Below are 20,227 nucleotides of genomic sequence, written 5' to 3'. Positions count from 1 at the left end.
AACATTAAAAGGTTTTGCACTTCAAAAACTACCATTAAGAAATAAAAAAAGTCAAGTCACACACAGAGAGAAAAATATTTTCAAATCATATACTTAAAAAAAGACTTGTAGCCAGAATTTAAAAAAACAAAAACACAACAACAAAACTTTTACAGCTCAGTAAGCAGCAGCACATAAAAAAGATGCTCAGTATCATTAGTTATTTGAAAAATGCACACTGGGATGATAATGATATATCACACACATCTCTAAGAATGGCTTTCGTCAAAAAGCCAGGTAACAACCAAGTGTTCATGAGAATGTGGAGACACAGGAATCTAAAAACCTCCTCCTGGTGGGAAAGGAAAATGGTGTAGCCACTTTGGGAAACAATTTGGCAGCTTCTTTAAATGTTAAACACATATATACATGCAATGCAGCAGTTCTACTCCTACACACCTACAAGAGAAATCAAAACACATTTCTATAGAGAGACTTGTACACCGATATTCAAAGCAACATTATTCATGATAACAAAAAAGTAGGAACAACCTAAATGTCCACCAACTGATGAGTTGAAAAATAGATGGTTGTCTCTGATACTGAAAGACAACTGCCATTTTGCTCACTTCTAGATATTTCTAAACAATCCTTCTATAAATTCAAAATCACTCTATGCTTAGCCCATGGCCCAGTTCTAAACATTAATTAGTCCAGTTGTATAAATCTATAGCCACTTAAAATGTTCACAAGTTTTCCCACAGTGAAAATGATTTTTTAATGGGAACCTTATATATAATCCATTTCCAAAGCTAATTAGATTTATCTGGGGGAAAATACCATTGGCTAAATGATATAACCAATACTAGCTAAACAAATGTTAATACACTCTAAATGGTAGAATACAGCTACATCTAAAAAAAAAAAAAAACATAATAACCAACATTAATAAGAAACTGGAAAACTGTAATTTTGGTAATTATTCACAAAATAAGCATTCCGTTCTATTTATAAAGTAGTATCTTGTTCACAGGGACAACAGCCGGTATCTTCAAACTTGTAGGCTCCTCTTGAACTAATGCAAATGCTACTACTGTGAAGCAATTAAATCTTTACTTTGCTTGGATATAAAAATAAAAATTATTATTTTCAAACTGAGTAATGAAAGTCTTGAACATTAAGCAGATTACACATATAGTCAGCTCTCATTTGTGAGTTATAATTTAATGTGGTTATTATATCTACTGTTAATGTGTAACACACAGCATCTTACAGCTAAGCACTGTATTTTAATCTAATAATAGTAGCTATAATATTCTGAAATGTGCTTCATGAATCAAAGCCATAATGTGTTCACTGAGGGTATGGATTTGCTCTTCATGAGATCTAGATTTCTTGAATGAACTTGCTGAAAAAGGACAAACAAAGACAAGAAAGCTTTTAAGGAGCTACAAAAAAAGGGGGAAGGAGGAAAAAAAAGATTCATTTTGGAAGAATCCCTTTTCCTTGCTAAATAGAACATGTAAAAGACAGCTGGTGGTCTCCTTCATTTACTAGACTAATGGATGAATACGTGTCCACTTAACAGTGACACAGCATGTCCTATTCCAAAGAAGCCACTAAAGGGCCATGTTGACACATTCTAATTCATTGTAGAAGGAGAAAATAGGAAACCAAAAGTCACAAAGGCTTTTCATGAATTTTATAAAGAAGGATGGGGATTCAGAATAAGCTTATGGAGCTGAACTCAACAGAAACACTTTGCAATTCTAGGCTGAACAGAGAAATGAAACACTCCTTACACTGGCCAAAATATAACAGGATCACAATAGCCACCATAGCATATATAAATGAATTAAATGGGAAATCCCTTTTATCTTTAAGCTAAAATCTACTTTCTAATTAATTTTTACTACAGACTAATATTTATGCAGTGAGTTTCCAACTGAGCTTTATCAAACGCTTCTTAGGCATTCACTATGTGACAGCCACCCTATAGAAAGAAGAGAGAACAAAGACTAAAAACATACTTCCAGTTACCACACAATACTAATGATGTGAGAGTATGTGGGAGATAAAGGAGGAGGAATAGTTAGAGGACCCAAGGAAAACTTTACAAATAAAGGGATACTTCAGGGGATCAAGGGATAAGAAAGATGACCAGAGCATAAAGCAAGAAGGGCAGGAGAGGCAGAGAGAAAACTCTAAATCATGCCAAAGGTGTGACAAAGCCAAAGAACGGTGGTGAGTTCGGCAGGACTGGAATGCAGTGCATATTTGGGAGGCATGAAAAGAGATGAGGCTAGACAAACAGGTAGAAAGACAGGAGATGTGACTGAATCAGTGGAGAAGGACCAGAAGCTCAAAAGATACAAACCTTGAGATAAAGAAAATGTCATTGAAACTGGGTATTCAACTGGACCTTGAAAGATGGTAAAATTGGCCAACTTTCTTCTAATATATCAAACATTTAGGAACTGCTGGCCAATATAAGAACTGCTCTGGATCCCATAGAAGAATACCACAGAACTTAATGTGCTTTCATATCCAATGAAAAAAACAAACCAACAGTAATCAGTATGACTACAAGTCAAAACATGCCAAAGAACAAAACACGTCCACAATACTCCAGGGCCCTAGAAAATGCTATGGCATTCAGAGGGAATGCAACAACAGCAACAACAAAGTTCTCTGTCTGCAGCTGACAGCAGAACACAATGCTCCATTCCGTGTCTGATCTTCTGCAACTGTGATATCCAATCTGGTAACCAATATCCTCATGTAGCTATTTAAATTTAACTTAAATATGATTAAATTTAAAGATTTATTCCTTAGGTGCCCTAGCCATATTTCAAGTACTCAGCAGCACATGTGACTAGTGGCTACCATACTGAACAGTTGGGATACAGAATGTCTCCCTCACTGTAGAAAAATCTATTGGTCGGTGCTGTTCCAAAGTCACCATTACAGAAGAATAGGAGAAAACTCCTTAAAAAGAAGAATCACACTACAAACAACTCTGAGCTCCTCAGATCATTCAGCACTGAACTACGGTTATGCAGGTATATTCAATATGTTTGTCAAAGTGAATTTTCACATAAAACAAAGAATTATGGAAATGGCATAGTCATACGTATTCCAGTATATGCAAAAACTGAGTATCTCTGCAGGAACCCCATCAACAGATTCTACAAGTGAAGCTTTGTATGAGACTTCCGGAAGTAACTATAGTACACAACCCCAAATGAGTTTGGAAAAACAGATACAGCCAATTTAAAAAAAAAAAAAAGAGAGAGAGACTAGGTACAGCTCACCCATCACAATAGACATCTTCCAAAATGAATGACATTTAGCATTTTGAAAGTGAAACTTACCATTTAAAGAAATCCTATAGAAAACCAATCTATAAGGAGGATTAGTATCTCTCTCTGTTTTTTTTTTTTTTAGGATTTTATTTATTTATTTGAGAGACCGTGAAAACAAGACAGACTCCTCACTGACCAGGGAGCTGACACAAATGGGATTTGATCCCAGTACCCTGAGATCATGACCTGAGCCAAAGGCAGACACTTAACCGACTGAGCCACTGGGCACCCCTGAGGATTATCATCTCTTAACTGATCTAATTAAAAGATCAAAAAATGGGCAACTTGTTTCAACCTTAAAAAAAAAAAAAGCCAATTTTACATGGTTAGAAATAGTAATGGAAAAAAAAAAAAAAAGAAATAGTAATGGAGAATGAAGTGTCATGGAGCCAACACTTACCAAGAGACGAAAAGTGTCAGGGGTTATGTACTCCCTCCTTTCTCTCCCAGGATGAACTATCTTGAGAAGCATACATATTTAAGTGGTTCAGACAAGTTTTATTCACAAGAATCTCAATAAGGTGAAGGAAAAGAAGAAAAATCCTATAGAAAATGGGCAAGAGAATTGAACATGTACCTCACAAAAGAGGATCTCTCTTAAACTAATTCCTTCTCATTAGTAATGAGAAAAATGCAAATCAAGATCATAAAGAAGGATTACTAAGTACTTAGGGAATAGGTAAAATTAAAAAAAAAAACTAACGACTCCCAAGTGCTAGATTGGAATAAATGACAACCCCAAACACTGCTGTTGAAAGTGCAATCGGTAAAACCACTTTGGAAAATCATTCAGGGTTATTGACTGCAGTTGCAACTATGGATATCTGCTAACATATGCTTCCAGGGCTGGGTAAGTAGATGCCGGAGAGAAGAGTATGACACGTACAAACTGATGAGGCAGTTTTGGTTTTAGCCAAAACTGAAAAGACACCAACATGGATCAACATCAGAACAGATAAACTGTAAAAATACGCTCACTGCAATTAATTTCTCCACTGCAGTAACAATGAATAAACTCACTACACATAAGAGCACGGATGAATCTCACCAACAATATGGAACATAGCTATTTCTGTTAAGTACTAAAACAGGTAAAATTAAATTATCATATTGGGAGAGGTGTGATGGGTATTAAAATTCTTTAAAACAAAAACAAAAGCCACAAAGACCTGGTGTCATGACAGTGGTGATCTCTGGAAGGGGAAAGAAGAGCTAGAAATTAAATTGGGAGAGGGTGTGTAGGGACTTGTGGAAGGCTGGTCATACGCTATTTCTGTCTGGTGCTTCACAAAGACTGGATACAGTCTTTGTGAAATTTATTAAGATGAACACTCTCAAGCACCTTTTTTTTTTTAATGTGAACATTGAATTTCACACACACATGCACACACACTTTTAAAAGAAAAACAGTCTCTATACATACACACACACACACACACACACACGCACACAAACACAGGGGCAAGGCATTCCCATTTCACTCCACTCCTGGCTACATATGAAATTCCTCTGGCTCAGACTAACTCACCTCTTGCAGCGTTTTACTAATTAATGGTGGAATGTTGATACTCTCCCCTCCTTCTGGATGGATCTGGAAATTCACTTTTTGATAAAGAATCTGGAAAAAGAACATACTATAAAGGAACTGTACTTTTAAATTCACCTAACTTCACAATGTAGCCTGGAAATTTAAAAATTACTCTTGAGGGAAAAACTGCTTTCATAACGAACTGCTTTGGGGAACAGGCTTAACTTCTGGACTTCCTGAACAGCTTCCCAGTTTCAGAAGTAAGAACCACTGGTGGAAAAGCTGGCATACAATGTATTGAATGACAAGGACATGAGAGAATTCCAGAATCTCTTCCTATATTCTTATATCCTGTACTGACCTCTTCCTATATTTTTGTAACAAGAGCATTATCCAACCTTTGGCAGACCTAGCCTGTGAATTTTAGGAATTCAGCATCTCCATAACCATAACTCTTTCCCTTGCCATTCCCAAAGGGCCTCCAAGGGATGCTGTCACCACTGGTTTTTAACTCCTATGGTTTCAAATATATTTTACATGACCATTTCTTATGTTTTATTTTTGACAACACTAACTTTCTCCATTATATTCAATAATTTACTTCTTAGTACTACTTCCTGTTTTTCTCATACTTGCCTTTTACCCTTTCTTCCTTATTGTAAGAGGCCAACATTATTTTATATCCTAATAGCTTTAAATCCCTTTTCACATAAGTGACAAGCTATTCTTCTCCCATAAATTAAAATTCTCATATTATTTGAAAAAATGATCACAAATCTCAGACCCATGCACCCAACAAAATATATTTCATACAGTTCAGTATTTACTTTACTGGGAACACTTACTTCTGTCTGTAGAGAGCTGCTAGCTGCCAAAAGAACTTCAATGCTGCTAGGAGGGCAATGTGTCAAAGCAAAAGCCATAAGCTCCTGACGAGTGGCCAAGTCCCGGTAACTATCTGACTGTCCTAACTGGCTACAAACATCCCAGCTCTTAGAGTAACCTGCAAAATTGGCAAGAAAAAACAAACCGATTTTCACAAGAAGAAAAATCTCCAATCTAACATGAGAAATTCAATGGCTTTCTGCTCAGGTCTTACGTTATCAAAGCACCATCTTCATCATTAGTGATGCATAACATAAGGATAGAAAAGAAATACTAGGCTGCTTTATTATCCAACAAGTTTAGCAATATTCCAGACGCATTGTTCTGACAAACTCTGCTTCATTTTAGATTATCTGACAATGACTACAAATAATATTACTTAGCTTTAACTTTGGGTAAAAAGCTGGGTGTCTGAATTCAGAAGACTTGAGGGTAGGCCCAACTCTGCTATTTTAGCACTTGTGTGAGCTCGAAAGGGTTCCAAGTGTCACACTTCTTTTACGACTACAAAGGGACAATAATAATGCCATCCTCACTGAGTTGTTGAAGGATTAAATAACATTTCTATTTAAAAGCACTTTGTAAACTGCAAAGTGGGAGAAAAGAAAAATTATTATAGGCAGCTACACAGAATCATTCAGTCTACAGAAGACAGAGATCCAAGGACAGAGCAAAGCAAAAAGTCAACGCTGGCTCCCAGGAGAGATCTTTTTCCTACACAATTTTATACTCTGGATCCTTAAAATATATTTGTATCTATAGTTGAAGGAGTTCTAGTTGAAAGAGTTTGTTTGCTCTAAGTACTAAGTTGCAGTTTGAAAGGGTTTGTTTTGTATAAGTACAAAGACCCTGATCAGAATAACTTCTCTAAATATATAAAGTAGAAGTCTAGGTAATACCCTTATGGGAATAAAATTCTTAACAAAGCTCTCTAAATAATTTTAGAGTAACACTGTCTTCTCAAAACAACCATAATTATTCTGAACTTAGTGCTACAAAGCCAATATTGTTTAATATTAATATTGGCTTATTAATTAGTTAATATTTACACTGCTTAGTATTATAGAATGTTGCTCTTTTATGAAACTGATTTTCTACTGTTACGGTTATAAAGCATTAAGTTTTTTCTCCCAGAGTTTTAAATGTTTTCATAAATGTACTGACAAAAGATTCTTTCCTTGACCAAGTATGGGTCAGGTTCCATTGAAGCCTCTTGGCAACCAGTCCTACACCTTGGCCATCCTTGCCGAGCCTGCACAGTCCAGTGTTGTCAGTGATGAGCCTGTGCAGTTCAGTGTTGGTGATCAGCCTATACAGTCACTTTAGAGAAAATCTCCCATCCTTGCTAACTGATCACACTTCATAACTGATCAAATCCCTCATCCCTCCATCCTTGTTATCTGATCACCCTAGCCTGCCTTCAACAAGAATCCCACTAACCCTGATGTCTCAAAGTAAGTTCACATCCACTGACCCCCTCACTATGCTCCTTGGCTTTAAGTTCCCTGCTGTCTTTTCTGTATCACTTAAGTCTGATCTCTCTCACCTACTGCAACAGTTTTAACATCTATTGCAAAAGTCCTGAATAAAGTCTTACTATTTTTAAGAAATAACGGAAATGTCTTTTTCTTTAACAGTATATATACAAAAAGTGCAAAACCCTTACGTGCACAGCTCCATGAGTTATCAGGAAGTGAAGCACTATACTTTTAATTGCTCACTATGAAAGCACAGACAGCATGCAAAAAGATATGCTTGGACTTTCATATATTCAGACACAGCTAAGGAAAGTGGATCATTTAGTACAGACTCAATGATAAGGCAACATCACTTCCTACCCCGCTGGGGAGTATGTTCTTTCCCAGTGAAATTATGCCACAAAAAAATCTGATCTTCCAGAGACCTGAATTTGAATTTCAATATGGAAAATTTTAGGATTGCAAACTACTTCTTATTTTCTCAACATCAGTTTGAAATTCACTATGATGTCCTTTTAAAAATAAAATTAAAGACTAGAAATATTAACTACTCACAAATTAGAGATACTTCAAGATTTTTAAATTTTCTTTTATATAACAAATACACACAAAGGCATAAAATATTTTACATAAAATTGTTCTTAAAATTATGAGCATATTTTTAATAGGCAATAGAAAGCAACCAAAATCTCAGCTAAAATGTAACCCCTGAGCCCATTAAAGTACTTATATTAATATATAAGCACATGGTACACATACAGATCAGTACTCAAAATGTCTCTCAAGTCTTCTACAGAATATGTGGTTGGCTTCCCAATCAGGCCAATTGATTTCAGAACAGAGCTTTTCCATTATTCATCATGTAAAAAGGACCTGAACAAAGTGTTAAGTAATTTGTCTATTTCACCTGTAGACATCAGCTCCTGACAATGCACACTGGCTGCTTTGTAGTCATGGAAACGAAGTGCTTGCTCTACTAGAAGGATCAGAACCTGTCCACGCCTTTCTTCTGGGTCTTCACCTGTAAACACATGCAAATGACTTCATGATTATGACAGCATCAATTGATAAAAGAGCTCATTAACACTGTGTTTCTAATTAATTAAAAAATAAAAGGCAGAGATTAGACTGATTTTTAGAAAGATTATAGGACAAATATCACAGCAGCTCTGACCTTCCAATCTACCTATTAATCCTGGAATTACTTTCAGTTTCCTAAGAGATCAGTGACTAGTACCAACCCCAGATCAACCATTCCAACCTAAACGGGTAGAGAAAAGGTTTTCCTCTCAACAAGAACTTGAAACTTTTTGCTATTTCTTCTTTTATATTTTGTCCTTTGAATGTTCTGTTTTAATTATAATTAATAAATGACAAGTACAAGGAGGGAGACCTAAACACAGAGTAAAGTGGATATAGTTTTATAGTTTCACTAACAGTATTACCTTTTATCATAATAAATATTAGATACTTAGACACTAAGAACACATACCAAAATTCAGTTTATGTTAGCACAAAGATCTTAATTTTCTCAAGAAGATTCTTGGAAGTCAACTTAGATGTTATGTCCTTCTTTTTTTTTTTTTTTTTTTTTTTTTTTTTTTTTTTTTTTTTTTTTAAAAGATTTTATTTATTTATTCATGATAGTCACAGAGAGAGAGAGAGGCAGAGACACAGGCAGAGGGAGAAGCAGGCTCCATGCACCGGGAGCCCGATGTGGGATTCGATCCCGGGTCTCCAGGATCGCGCCCTGGGCCAAAGGCAGGCGCCAAACCGCTGCGCCACCCAGGGATCCCTTGTTATGTCCTTCTTGACATCTCTACACTTTCTTCACAAGAAATACATGGTTTATATGGTTCCTATATGTTCCTTTACTTTTCATTCTGTGAATACCAATTTGAGATCATCATCTTAAAAATCTACATCTTTTATCAGAATTTAAGCTCTCTGAAGAGAGGGATTCCTTCCTTGTTAAACTCTCAGTAGGTGGTACCAAGTTGTACATATAACTGGGGCTCAAAACATATATATTGAATGAAATGAGTAGAGATTCTATCCAGAATGTAATTTTCAATTATAAGACAAATGATTCAAAGTTATAACATAAACACAACTGGTAAACTCAAACTAAAAAAAAAAGAGTAAAACAGATTTTACATTTTACTGAGGTAATGAAACCTTAAAATTATTTTCAGTATTTCCAAAAAGAAAAAATAAGAAGAAAAAAGGAAATACCCTCCATTTTTTAAGCTATAATGTAGTTTAAAAGAAAAGATAAACATATTAAAGAAAGGTCTGAATGAAAGTTTTAAAATAGGTCACCATTAATCTCCATCCTGTGCTGCATAGGCTGAAATAAAATGCACATATTTGCCCTAAGCTAATCAAAAAAGATTTTTTTTAAAAAATGGTAAAAAACTATGATTCATAATATTATTAGAATAATATACTCACGTTCTGCAACACTCCCATGTAACACTGGAAATGGAATATGCAAAAAGTTTCTAAATAATAAATGTACATATCACACTTTATATAAAATCTATTTCGTAGATAATACTCTTAAAATGTTAGCATTTATTCAGAATATCTAAATCAAAAATGAGGGCAGCCCCGGTGGCTCAGCGGTTTAGCACACCTGCAGCCCAGGGCCTGACCCTGGAGACCTGGGATCAAGTCCCACATCAGGCCCCCTGCATGGAGCCTGCTTCTCCCTCTGCCTGTGTGTCTCTGCCTTTCTCGCTCTGTGTCTCTCATGAATAAATAAATAAAATCTTTTTAAAAAAATAAATAAAAATGAAAAGGGCCAGGGGTGACTCTTTTTTTCATGAGAAAACTTGACTAGGTTGCAGAGATATTTTGTAGATATAATTAAAGCCCCTAATCAGCTGACTTTAAGGATCCACTGATTACCATCATCTAACAACCAAAAGAAAAAAGGTGGAAACAAAGGGTAAGAGTAAAGGATTCAAAGTGAGAATCTTCTGAACTGTGCTGTCTTCAATCGATTAACTTCTTTATTCCTATTTCCTCACATTCTATGTAAGAGTCATATCTCTGCTATAAGGGACACACAGTAAGAAGTAACTTAGACAAGCATAAAATGAGAATTATTGTTGTTGTTAATGTAAATTTTTACATGAAGATGGGTTAGTCACCTTGGAGTCCAAAGTTCAAATATTTAACTGCTTTTAATTCTGGAAAGTTCCAATCTGAACAAGTGGGTAAAGGGGAAAACATAACCAAAAATAACCTAAAAGAATGATCTAGAAAAATACTACAAACAGAACCAAGCAAAATAAATTCTTAACAGTCAAGATTAAGGCCTGATAAGACATCTATTAAAGAAATTGACTCACATATTTAGTCTGAAAAATAAGATTAACGATGGCATGAGAAAGCTTTGGGTATATGAAATATAATTTAAGCAACATCCACAAATTCTCTGACACTCTTTTCTAAAGATGGAGCTCATTGCCCCTCCCCTTGATGGGGGCTGGTAGGTGATTTATTTCTAATGGAGTAAGGTGGACGTGATGATGTATGACCTCTAAGACAAGATCATAAAGGACATTACACCTTCCTCCTCTCTTATAATTAAACTGCTTGAGAGGCAATTAGGTGTCATGTTGACAGAACAGTGTGGAAGCCCTATAGAGATCCATATGACAAGGAACTGAGGCCTCTTACCACCAGCTAGGAAGATACTGAGGTCTCCTCCAACCACCCAATGAGTAAGCCAGCTCAGAAGCAAATCCTCCATCCCCAGCCCAGCCCTCAGGTGGAGCCCATACATAGGTCCCTTAAACTCGGGGGGAAAAGGGACTGCCTCCATGAAGAAGACATGATGGCCATGAAACTGCCCAAATTCCAAGGCTAGATTAGAAAACCCCATGAAGCTTTTGCTGGTTTCTCTCAGAACATGGACTCTGGGAGCCTTCAGTCACCATCTAAGAAGTCGTGGTACTCTGCAGCCACCATACAGAAAAGATCACAGGGAGAAACCATACAAAGAAAAGATACAGCCCTGGCTATTCTATCCCTCAGCTACTTAAGTCTTCCCAGACCAGGTGCCATTCATGTAAGTAAAGCAACCTTTGAGATGCACCAGCCCATCCCTGGACACTATCTGGGTGCAATTTCATAAAAAATCCTGAACTGCCTGGCTGAGCCCAGTCAATCTCCAGAACTGAAGGAGGTAAAAATTAAATGATTTTGTTTTCAGTCACTAAATCTTGAAGGTGGTTTATAAAGCAGCAATAGATAACTAGAATGCCCTACAAGGCTCTGGCAAGTGTCACCAGCCTTGTGATCCCTTTCTTAATTAAGGGATCTTAATTAAGCTCCTGGCCAGGCAAGATATTAGCATTTCCTTTCTTCCAATCTCTATAACACCTGTATGCAGAAGCCAGGTACACATCCTGTCCTGTGCTACAGCATAATCATCTGCTTCCTCAGCCCTCTAAGATTCTGAGTTTCCAGAGGGCAGAAGCTGTGTGTACCACAACCTTGTATCTGCAGTACCCAGCACAATGATACTACCTCACCTGTCTCAGCTTCCATTTCCTCATCTGTAAAATGTAGCTAACAAGAGGCTGTTGTGCATCATCAAAGAGCTAATATATAAAAAGAGTAGAGAAGGGGGCTGAAATGTTGTTAATCCTATTAAAAATTCCTACAATTTACCAAGATCACTGATATTCCTATTTCCATGTCAACATGACACAGGACAAAAATGGAAATTAAGTCTCCATATATATGTAAAAAATGCTCACAGCATCCCTGAGCTGTTTCATTACTTTCTGTGATATTTCCTTATGAAAATCCTCCCTGATCAAAGTGTTTCAAAGTTTACAAGGTGCATTAAAAAATTTTTTTTTCATTTATTTATTCACGAGAGACACAGAGACAGAGAGACAGAGAGACAGAGACATAGGCAGAGGGAGAAGCAGGCTCCCTGCAGGGAGATCCATGTGGGACTCAATCCCACACCCCCAGGATCACAACTGAGCCAAAGGCGATGCTCAACCACTGAGCAACCCAGGTGCCCCTACAAGGAGCTTTTATAGGTATTAACTCATCTGCGGGGGGGGGGGGGGGGGGGGGGGGGTGCTGCTGTCTTGTAAATGTGGGAGCTGAAGCCAGGGAGTATCATTCCCATTTTCCAGAGACTAAAACTAGACTGAAAGTCACTTTGCAAGCATACAGGACAGTCAGGACTGAAGCAGTCTTCTGACCTACATCCAATTTCTCCCCCATCATCCAAGATGCCTCATGATGGGTGGTGGGTTCCAAAGCTGCAACGGGCCCATGGTAAAGATGTTAATGCTCTGCTTTCAGACAGACTAGAAAAGGACAACTGACACAGAAAAATTTACTAAAACTATGAATGAGTCATCCACATTAAGATTTAAAAACATTAATAAATGCAGTCCTCTAATACATTAAATATATATATATATTTTAAAGTTCAAAATATAAACAGAAATCCCACTTATTTTGGAGCCTATCATATGTGGTTTGGAAAAGCTTAACTTCAAACCATAGTTTATAAAACATCTGGCCAACAAATTTTCTTGTAGAGATATGTGTTAAGTCAAAAATACAAAAGAAAATTGTAAGGGACTCTGGTAAGCAGAACAGTGTGGTGAAAGCAGCATGAAAGGCAGAGTCAGAAAGACATTCCTTGGAAGCCAGAGTCTGCTATCTAACACTGCTGTGCAAGATACTGAACGTCTCTGATCTCCAATTTCCCTTGTAAAATGAGAAAAATACCATCGTCATTACCATTTAATAGATGAAATATAATCACCTGTGTGAAAAACCCACCAAATAGTAAATGCACAAATTTTTCTAGGAAATTGCTCAAGTTCAAAAACATCATGCCAAATTTGGACACTGAAGGTAATCAGGTGAGGCTGACTTGCTCTATATTTAAGCTTTTTGGTTATAAAGGCTAATCCCGGCTTCTACTCCTGACCTCACAAGCATCTCCTAGCATCCTGAATGAGCCCATCCTCGTTAAAGGGCAGATGGACAGCAGCTCAGTATGGGTATATATTTTTATAACATGGTGATCTTTGAAGAAAAGATAAATCCTTATTCGAGAGTGGCACTCTGACACCTGCAAGCATGTATTCTGATGTTTGCCCAGGAGAATGTCAAGAAAAACGCGGAAACCTTACTCTGCAATCCAGCATTCAAAACTTACCTGCTACCCTCAGCAACTCAGCAAGGCCCAGAAGCTTGGCAGACTGCTTGTAGCAGGTAGGGGATTGGCAAATACACTCCTTGATGAGGCTGATCCGATCACCGCGCAATCGCACTACAAAACAAAGACTAAAGACTTGTAACTAGGAACATCACGGAAAAGCATTGTCCATCCAAGTTGAGGTAAGAAAAACAATGAAAACTGTTAGCCTGCAGATCAAAAAGAAGTAAGATACTTCTCACAAATATATATCCAGTGTTAGGGGGGAATTACTTTTAAGAAGTTAAAATTATTGTTGCTTCTGAATAAATAAGATACTACTAGGACCTTTTGTCACCAAACTTCTGAAGCAGCAAATGCACTGGCATTCGGAAGCTAAGAAAAAAGTGTCTCCTTTTCAAATGCTATGTAAGGCCCTAGGGAAAGTTTTAAACAACTCAGTATTTGTATTTGAAAACTTCACATACTTCCTATTACACCAGTGCCCCCATTTACTTTACGTCCCCCCACCCCAAAATCCATTCCATGTTCCAAATACGCATTTTCTACCTCTACTTCATCATCCCAATCTTCAAACTGCTCACTGTTCTAATTTAGTAAACCTTTCTAAACCTTTCTCCAAACAGGTCCAATCTTCTCACTTAAGCCAGATAGATATTAGGAAAATAAAACAAGTCTGATCATACCAATTCACACTATGAGGTAATTAAGGACACTTAAAATAAAAGGAGAATTAAAAAAACTTCAGTAAAAATTATTCCACACATGCTGGGCAGAAGTGATTATTTATTTAAGGGAAAGGAGTCAACATTTAAGAAGCATGGCACTACCTGGGTGGCTGGGCCCCCATAAATATAATAGTAGCAACTCTAATGATAGCAGCTGACATAAAATGAATATGACCTATGTCCCAGGCACTATTGTCAGTGATTTACAGATATTAATCCTGCACAAGGCAGGTGCTATCATCTTCAGAGAAACAAAGTACAGAAAGGTCACCAAAAAAGTGATGGAACCAGAATTCAACCCAGCCCCTTAAATGTTTTTCAAGCCTTCATTCCTTTATCCATTCCCAAATCCATGGCTATCTCCCATATATTCTGTGTTCTCCCAAATCTTCTTATAGGGGGCAGAGGGCCCAGGGGTTGAGGAGATTAAGGAGAGAGGTGGTAGTTTTTCTTTGGAATGGGCTCTTTTAAGTTTGCATAATGATTTAATTTCAAGCTTACAGATAGCTTGGCAGAATGGTACAAAGAAGTATATACTTTTTGCCAAGAATAATCAATTATTAATAATTTGCTCCATTTACACACGCACATGTACAATCATACATGTGAGCCCTCCCTTCTCACACACATGTACACGCACAAGTACACATACAAACACACACATCTATTTTTTCTGAACTATTCAAGAATAAGTTGCATATATCCTATCCTTTTATTCCTAAATACTTCAGTGTGCATTGGGTTATTTTAAGACGGATATTTATGCACCTGCTAGTACACTAATCCTTTGCAGCCTTTACTTATAAAACATAAGATAGTAGATGTAGACTTCAGTTACTTACTTCATCATAACAGCCAACATCTACATCTAAGTCTAACTTCAGGAGACTGTATTATTGTTGCCAGTATCCACTATAATTATTTGTATCCCAAATTCTCACCTGACTAACGTTAAGCTTGGCCATGTTATTTCTTGGGCAATGAAATGTAAGTGGAAGTGACATATGCCATTTCTGAACCAATGTTTCTAAAGAGTCACCATGGAATCCCACTAATGATCTTCACCCCTCCTATGAGAATGCCATCCCATGAAGTAGTACTACAGAAATGCCTGTGAGCAAGAAATCAACTTGCTATCACGTCATTGAGGCTTTAGCGATTCCTACGATAGCACAGCCTAGCAAAAATTAACTGATACAGTATATTTCAAATCAAATTTTCAATCAAAAAATTGGAGTTTCTTTCTTCAACATCTGCTACTATTTTATGAGGTTTTCTCCTTGTATGTATTTTAACAATTGTGTAGTGCCACTTCAATATTCCAGATTCAATTACTATGAGAAAGGTACTTTCTGCAGGTTTCTAATTTGATTTTCAAAACAACACCCATCATAGATCTCATCATTACTCCACATACCTGAGGTTTTCATAGATGCTTTTATATCCATATTTGATGAATTAGAGAAACTCTGGTTTTAATAACTCTAGTAAATGAATTTCCTTACTATCGCCATTCTTTTTCTAGCTCAATAAAATCAGAGTGGAAAACTGGAACTATATATAGCAACTGATCCTCATTTTCTCTAATGTTCTAAGTTTGGTTCTTTGTCTGATTCTAGCCCTAAGCAAGACATAACTACTAATATTTCAAGTACATTAAGTAAATTTGGAAAGTGGGATTCTAATAGAGTGCAGTTGCCATATTCAAATGTCTTTATTATTTGAGCCTCTGGACAATCACTGTATCAATTCTCTTTTACTGCTTATTGTAGTATATGCTAAATTATATTTCAAATGTGATTTCTCAGGTAAATTCTAGCCTTAGATATTATATTTCTATGAAGGAAAGGGGTATTTTACACCTAAAATTCCTTTTCAAATGGAACTAATAATATGGATATGCTTGCATGCATCTTTTAATAGCTGAAGACCTTTCACTTTCCTGTGGGATCTCACAAATATATATCCAGTGTTAGGGGGGAAAAAAAAACTATAATGCACACAGACACACAATAAATGCATAAAACAGCATTTACTGACCAGCTACACACATGCCAAACGCAAACTTATCACAACCTTATTTGAAGCACAGACAGTGAATGGCATCGAAAGTATACAACAACACTGCTGAAGTATAAATCTGAATTGTACAGGTAAGGAAGTCAGCGGTCACTTAGCTGATAAGTGAGAACACCCGAGTTTCCTTCTCAAATCCTTTACTTTCATACAGTTTCATCTCTACTGCTTACAAATGCAGGTTTGAATTCCAGCACCACCTCTTACTGTGTGACCCTAAACAAGCTATTTAACCCCCTGAACTGTGATTTCATTATCGGAAGTTAGAAACAATAACTTCATAAGGTATTTTGGGGAATAAATGTCTATAAATATACTTAGAACATAAAAATAACTGAATATATGTTTGTTATTGCTATTACTACTGCTACTGACATATTCACAAAAATGCTTATGAAGTTTGGGATCCTCTCATGTACAAATTTTCAGTGTTTCAAGATATAACTTCCTAGTCCTTCTAGGGAATATTTTATTATCACCTCCATTTGAGGAAGGTGAAGTTCAAAAACATGAAGATGGCACAGGTCACACAGCTTACAGGGGCAGAATCAGAATTTAGATTCTATTCATCAGTGTCAGGAAGTAGGCCTTATTCCCTTCATCATTTTGGAGTCTGGAATAGGGTAAACAGCTAACTGAGTGGATTCTGAATGGAAGGAAAGCAGCATAGAAGGAGGAGCACGAGGAGAGGAAGAATGAAGCAGGTAGGAGATGCAAAATTCCACCATCAGTTAGAAACCAGAACCTCCGTGCGAAGTAACAAAAGTGACAGGTGACAACTGACTGCAGAGCTCTTGCAACGTCCCAAGCACTGTAGACATATGGCTGTAAGCTTCCCAAGTGATCCTAGAAGGTGCTCATCCATATCCCTATTTTGTAAATGAGAAAACTTAAACAGAAAACAAGGTCAGATACCTGTCCAGTTACCCAGTGGTAAATGGCTCTAGGCTGGCTTTACCCTCGATGCTGAGACTGGCAAACGGACTTACCCAGTTACAGGAAGAGCATGAGAGACAGCCAAAACTTCCTAACTCTGCTCATGTGAATAAGAAGAATAATTTACACAAAATGCAAACACCCAAATTATGGGGAAAAGCACACACAGGCACACACACACACACACAGACACCTTGTAGGAGATTCAAACACATGAAATCAGTTTCATGTTCCTGTTTTCTATTAACTCTTTAATTACAAGAAAGCTAGTACCACTAGCCTTCACTTAGTAGCAACTCCTCAAGTATAAGCAAAGAAGGCTTTAAAACAAAGCAGAGTGACAAAATGAACAACATACACTATAAAAATCCCTGGACAATAACATTTAAACATCAAGTTACTTTGTCCAGTATTCCCAGTGAATACAAAAGCAGCTTAAAACTGAATTCTATCTGTGGTATAAACACAATAAACAGGATACAAAGGCAATATCCCATTCTCCACATACAGAAGATTTTCTGACATTCATTCTAATAGGAAACTCTAAATCAATATATCAAGCTGGAAAGCTGTCAAGACATGAAAGCAAATATCTTTCTTAAAACACCCTTCAGTCATGAAATTTCTCAGAAGTAACAGCAGGATAGCAGGTTTGGTTGCAGACTTTCAAGCCCATCAGATGATGTGCAAATACTGCCAGGAAAAATATTGCTAACTGAGCACCAGAGAAAATTAGAGCTCAATTTATCATTTCAAGTCAACTGAAATAATTCATTAGCATTTGGGGGACTGCAATAAGTTTTTTCGTATTACATCAATCTTTCTGGATTAAATCAGTAGCTAAAATACACACATATACACAGAGTCCAAGCTATAAGAAGTTGGCTTTATAAGAGATACAAGAAGGGCAAAAGTTTCATAGTGCTCTAGACTCCAAGTCACTAAACACTTCAACTGAAAATGTAAGTGCTTCAAGGGAGACAGTTCATGATTTAAGGCACTTGAGAATAAAATGAAAATATTTTTAGTAACTCTGATTTATCTTCATAATTTTAAAAAGCTTTGAAACATTACAGGAGCAATACAACTAAACAGAATTTTCTAGTGACTTAATCTCCTTAAATATACTTGTTTAGGATGCTACAGGATATGAATAATCCTGTAGAAATTATTTCCAATGATATTCAAGGTAACAAAAACAATATCTTGTGTAAGTCTAATAAATTTATCTAATAAGCAGAACTTTACTTTTTAGTAAAACTACAGTGGAAACCCACATAAAAACATGAGAATATCTCTACTGACTTATATCCCCTAAGATCCATCTCACTCAAAACCCTCAAAAACACAGGACAAAGACATCAAGGAACCTGTAACAACCTGTAACAGGATTCCATTGTCAAGAAGTACCAGGAATTTTTAAAAAAAGAAGAGACAGAGACAATTCCAGTGAAGATCTGTCAAAAACCAGAGATGGAAAGAACTTGGATATACCTCCCTTAACTCCGAATTCCAAACACTTCCATGGTTAAGAATGAAAAAAAGAGATAATGTGGGAGGCACCAAGCATACTGCTAGTAACCAAGCTACCCACTTCATTTTGGGCACCGAGGCCCAGAGTTCAAGGCAAAAGGAAGTCTACTGCCCACGTGTCAGATGAGGTTCAGGACACCAGGAGACACACACTGTCCTCACAACACAAAGTAGTAATGACAAGTGACTGCATATCAGCATGCTTATCTGAGGTGGTATTTACAGGACTTGACCATTTCAGTAGAAGAACTTGAACACTGTTAAGATATCATTAGTAATTAAACTCTAAACAAGAACTTTCTGTCATTTCCCCTTTTAAAAAAAAAATAGTATCCACTTAAAGAATATTCTGTAGTAAGTATAAAAAAATAAACTATTATCATGTACTGCTACTACAAAATCTATACAATTGAAACAAAATACAAAAATAAACTACATCAAAACTGACGGGAGATCTGAAACTCTAACCCATAACCCCCCATTTGTTTTTATCCAATAGCCTCGCTGCTGTTACTGATATATTATTCCTTTTAGTGACATAACTGAGAACTTGCAAAATAAATTTATGATAAAATGTCAGCTTTATTTTTTCTTTCAGATGTCCACTTAAGATTTCCTTTGAAAAATGGGGCAGAGGGTAGGATCTATTGCGAATGGATTAAGTGACCAAAAGTATTCTTTAGTTCCAAAAACTACAAAGGAACTATGCTAGTGATTCAATGCTAAATAGGTTAATATTAATAATGCAACACTAAATAGAAAAACTCACCTTGCAGAGGCAGGATCTTTACTCCAAATTCTTCAAGACATCCAAGGGCTTGGATAAGATCTAGTTCCTCCTGAATGGCAGCAGGTCTATCAGTTATCAGCTGTAAGCAGCACCTAGGGGAAGTAAGATCAGTTTTTTAAAAATAAGAAGTAACATATGTTTGGCTAAGTTGCCTTTCTGTATTCAACAACATGAGATCCAACACATATTTATCAAAAACCTCCTATATTCCAGGAATTCTGCTAAATGCTTTCTGTTATCTTACTTAATCCTCATAGCAAGCCTTGTGTGATAGGCAAATAGCATCACCTGCTTCCTAAGGAAGCCAAAATTGAAGCTCAGGGAGGTGAAGTGATCTTCCAGAGTCATACTGATAGTAGGGAATGGCATCACAGTATGAAGCTAAATACATTAACTCTGCCTTCAATGCTCTTTTTACTGCTGACTCCAAAGGTAATAATCATATGAGAAAGGTTTAAAAAAAGACAGGGTTCAGATAATTTCTAGTATTCATATAGGAAAAACAAATATCTCGTTTTGGTGACAATTTTGACTCCCAAAGGAAAAAAGGATAACCTGAGACATTGCACAGGATGTTTTTCTGATCATAAGGAAGAGTCCATTGGTCATGCAGTGCTGAGATGAAGACAGAAGAAAGTGACTTTGCTAAACTAAGAATCTGTGACACCTGTGGAATACTTTATAAACACATTTGTAAAAATTCAGACCAAGTGTACTT

General features: G+C 36.6%; 1 protein-coding gene across 3 annotated transcripts in view; it reads right to left on the bottom strand.

The window, feature by feature from the left end:
• Nucleotides 1-20,227, bottom strand: part of NBAS (NBAS subunit of NRZ tethering complex) — a 319,184-nt gene that overhangs the window by 140,307 nt on the left and 158,650 nt on the right. For all 3 annotated transcript variants that reach the window (XR_012004753.1, XM_072771031.1, XM_072771030.1), the window contains exons 31-35: nucleotides 19,489-19,601; nucleotides 13,447-13,560; nucleotides 8,143-8,256; nucleotides 5,718-5,875; nucleotides 4,873-4,962 (exon numbers count right to left, since the gene is read on the bottom strand). Coding sequence is in view for 2 of the 3 variants with exons in the window: in XM_072771031.1 (XP_072627132.1) it covers nucleotides 4,873-4,962; nucleotides 5,718-5,875; nucleotides 8,143-8,256; nucleotides 13,447-13,560; nucleotides 19,489-19,601 (589 nt within the window). In the remaining variant the exon portion in view is untranslated. The remainder of the gene's footprint in view (nucleotides 1-4,872; nucleotides 4,963-5,717; nucleotides 5,876-8,142; nucleotides 8,257-13,446; nucleotides 13,561-19,488; nucleotides 19,602-20,227) is intronic.

This window comes from Canis lupus, chromosome 12, assembly GCF_048164855.1.
Source record: "Canis lupus baileyi chromosome 12, mCanLup2.hap1, whole genome shotgun sequence".
Taxonomy (NCBI): Eukaryota; Metazoa; Chordata; class Mammalia; order Carnivora; family Canidae; genus Canis; species Canis lupus.
The sequence above is the reverse complement of the archived record's forward strand: the minus strand, read 5'-3'. Positions and strand labels throughout refer to the sequence as shown.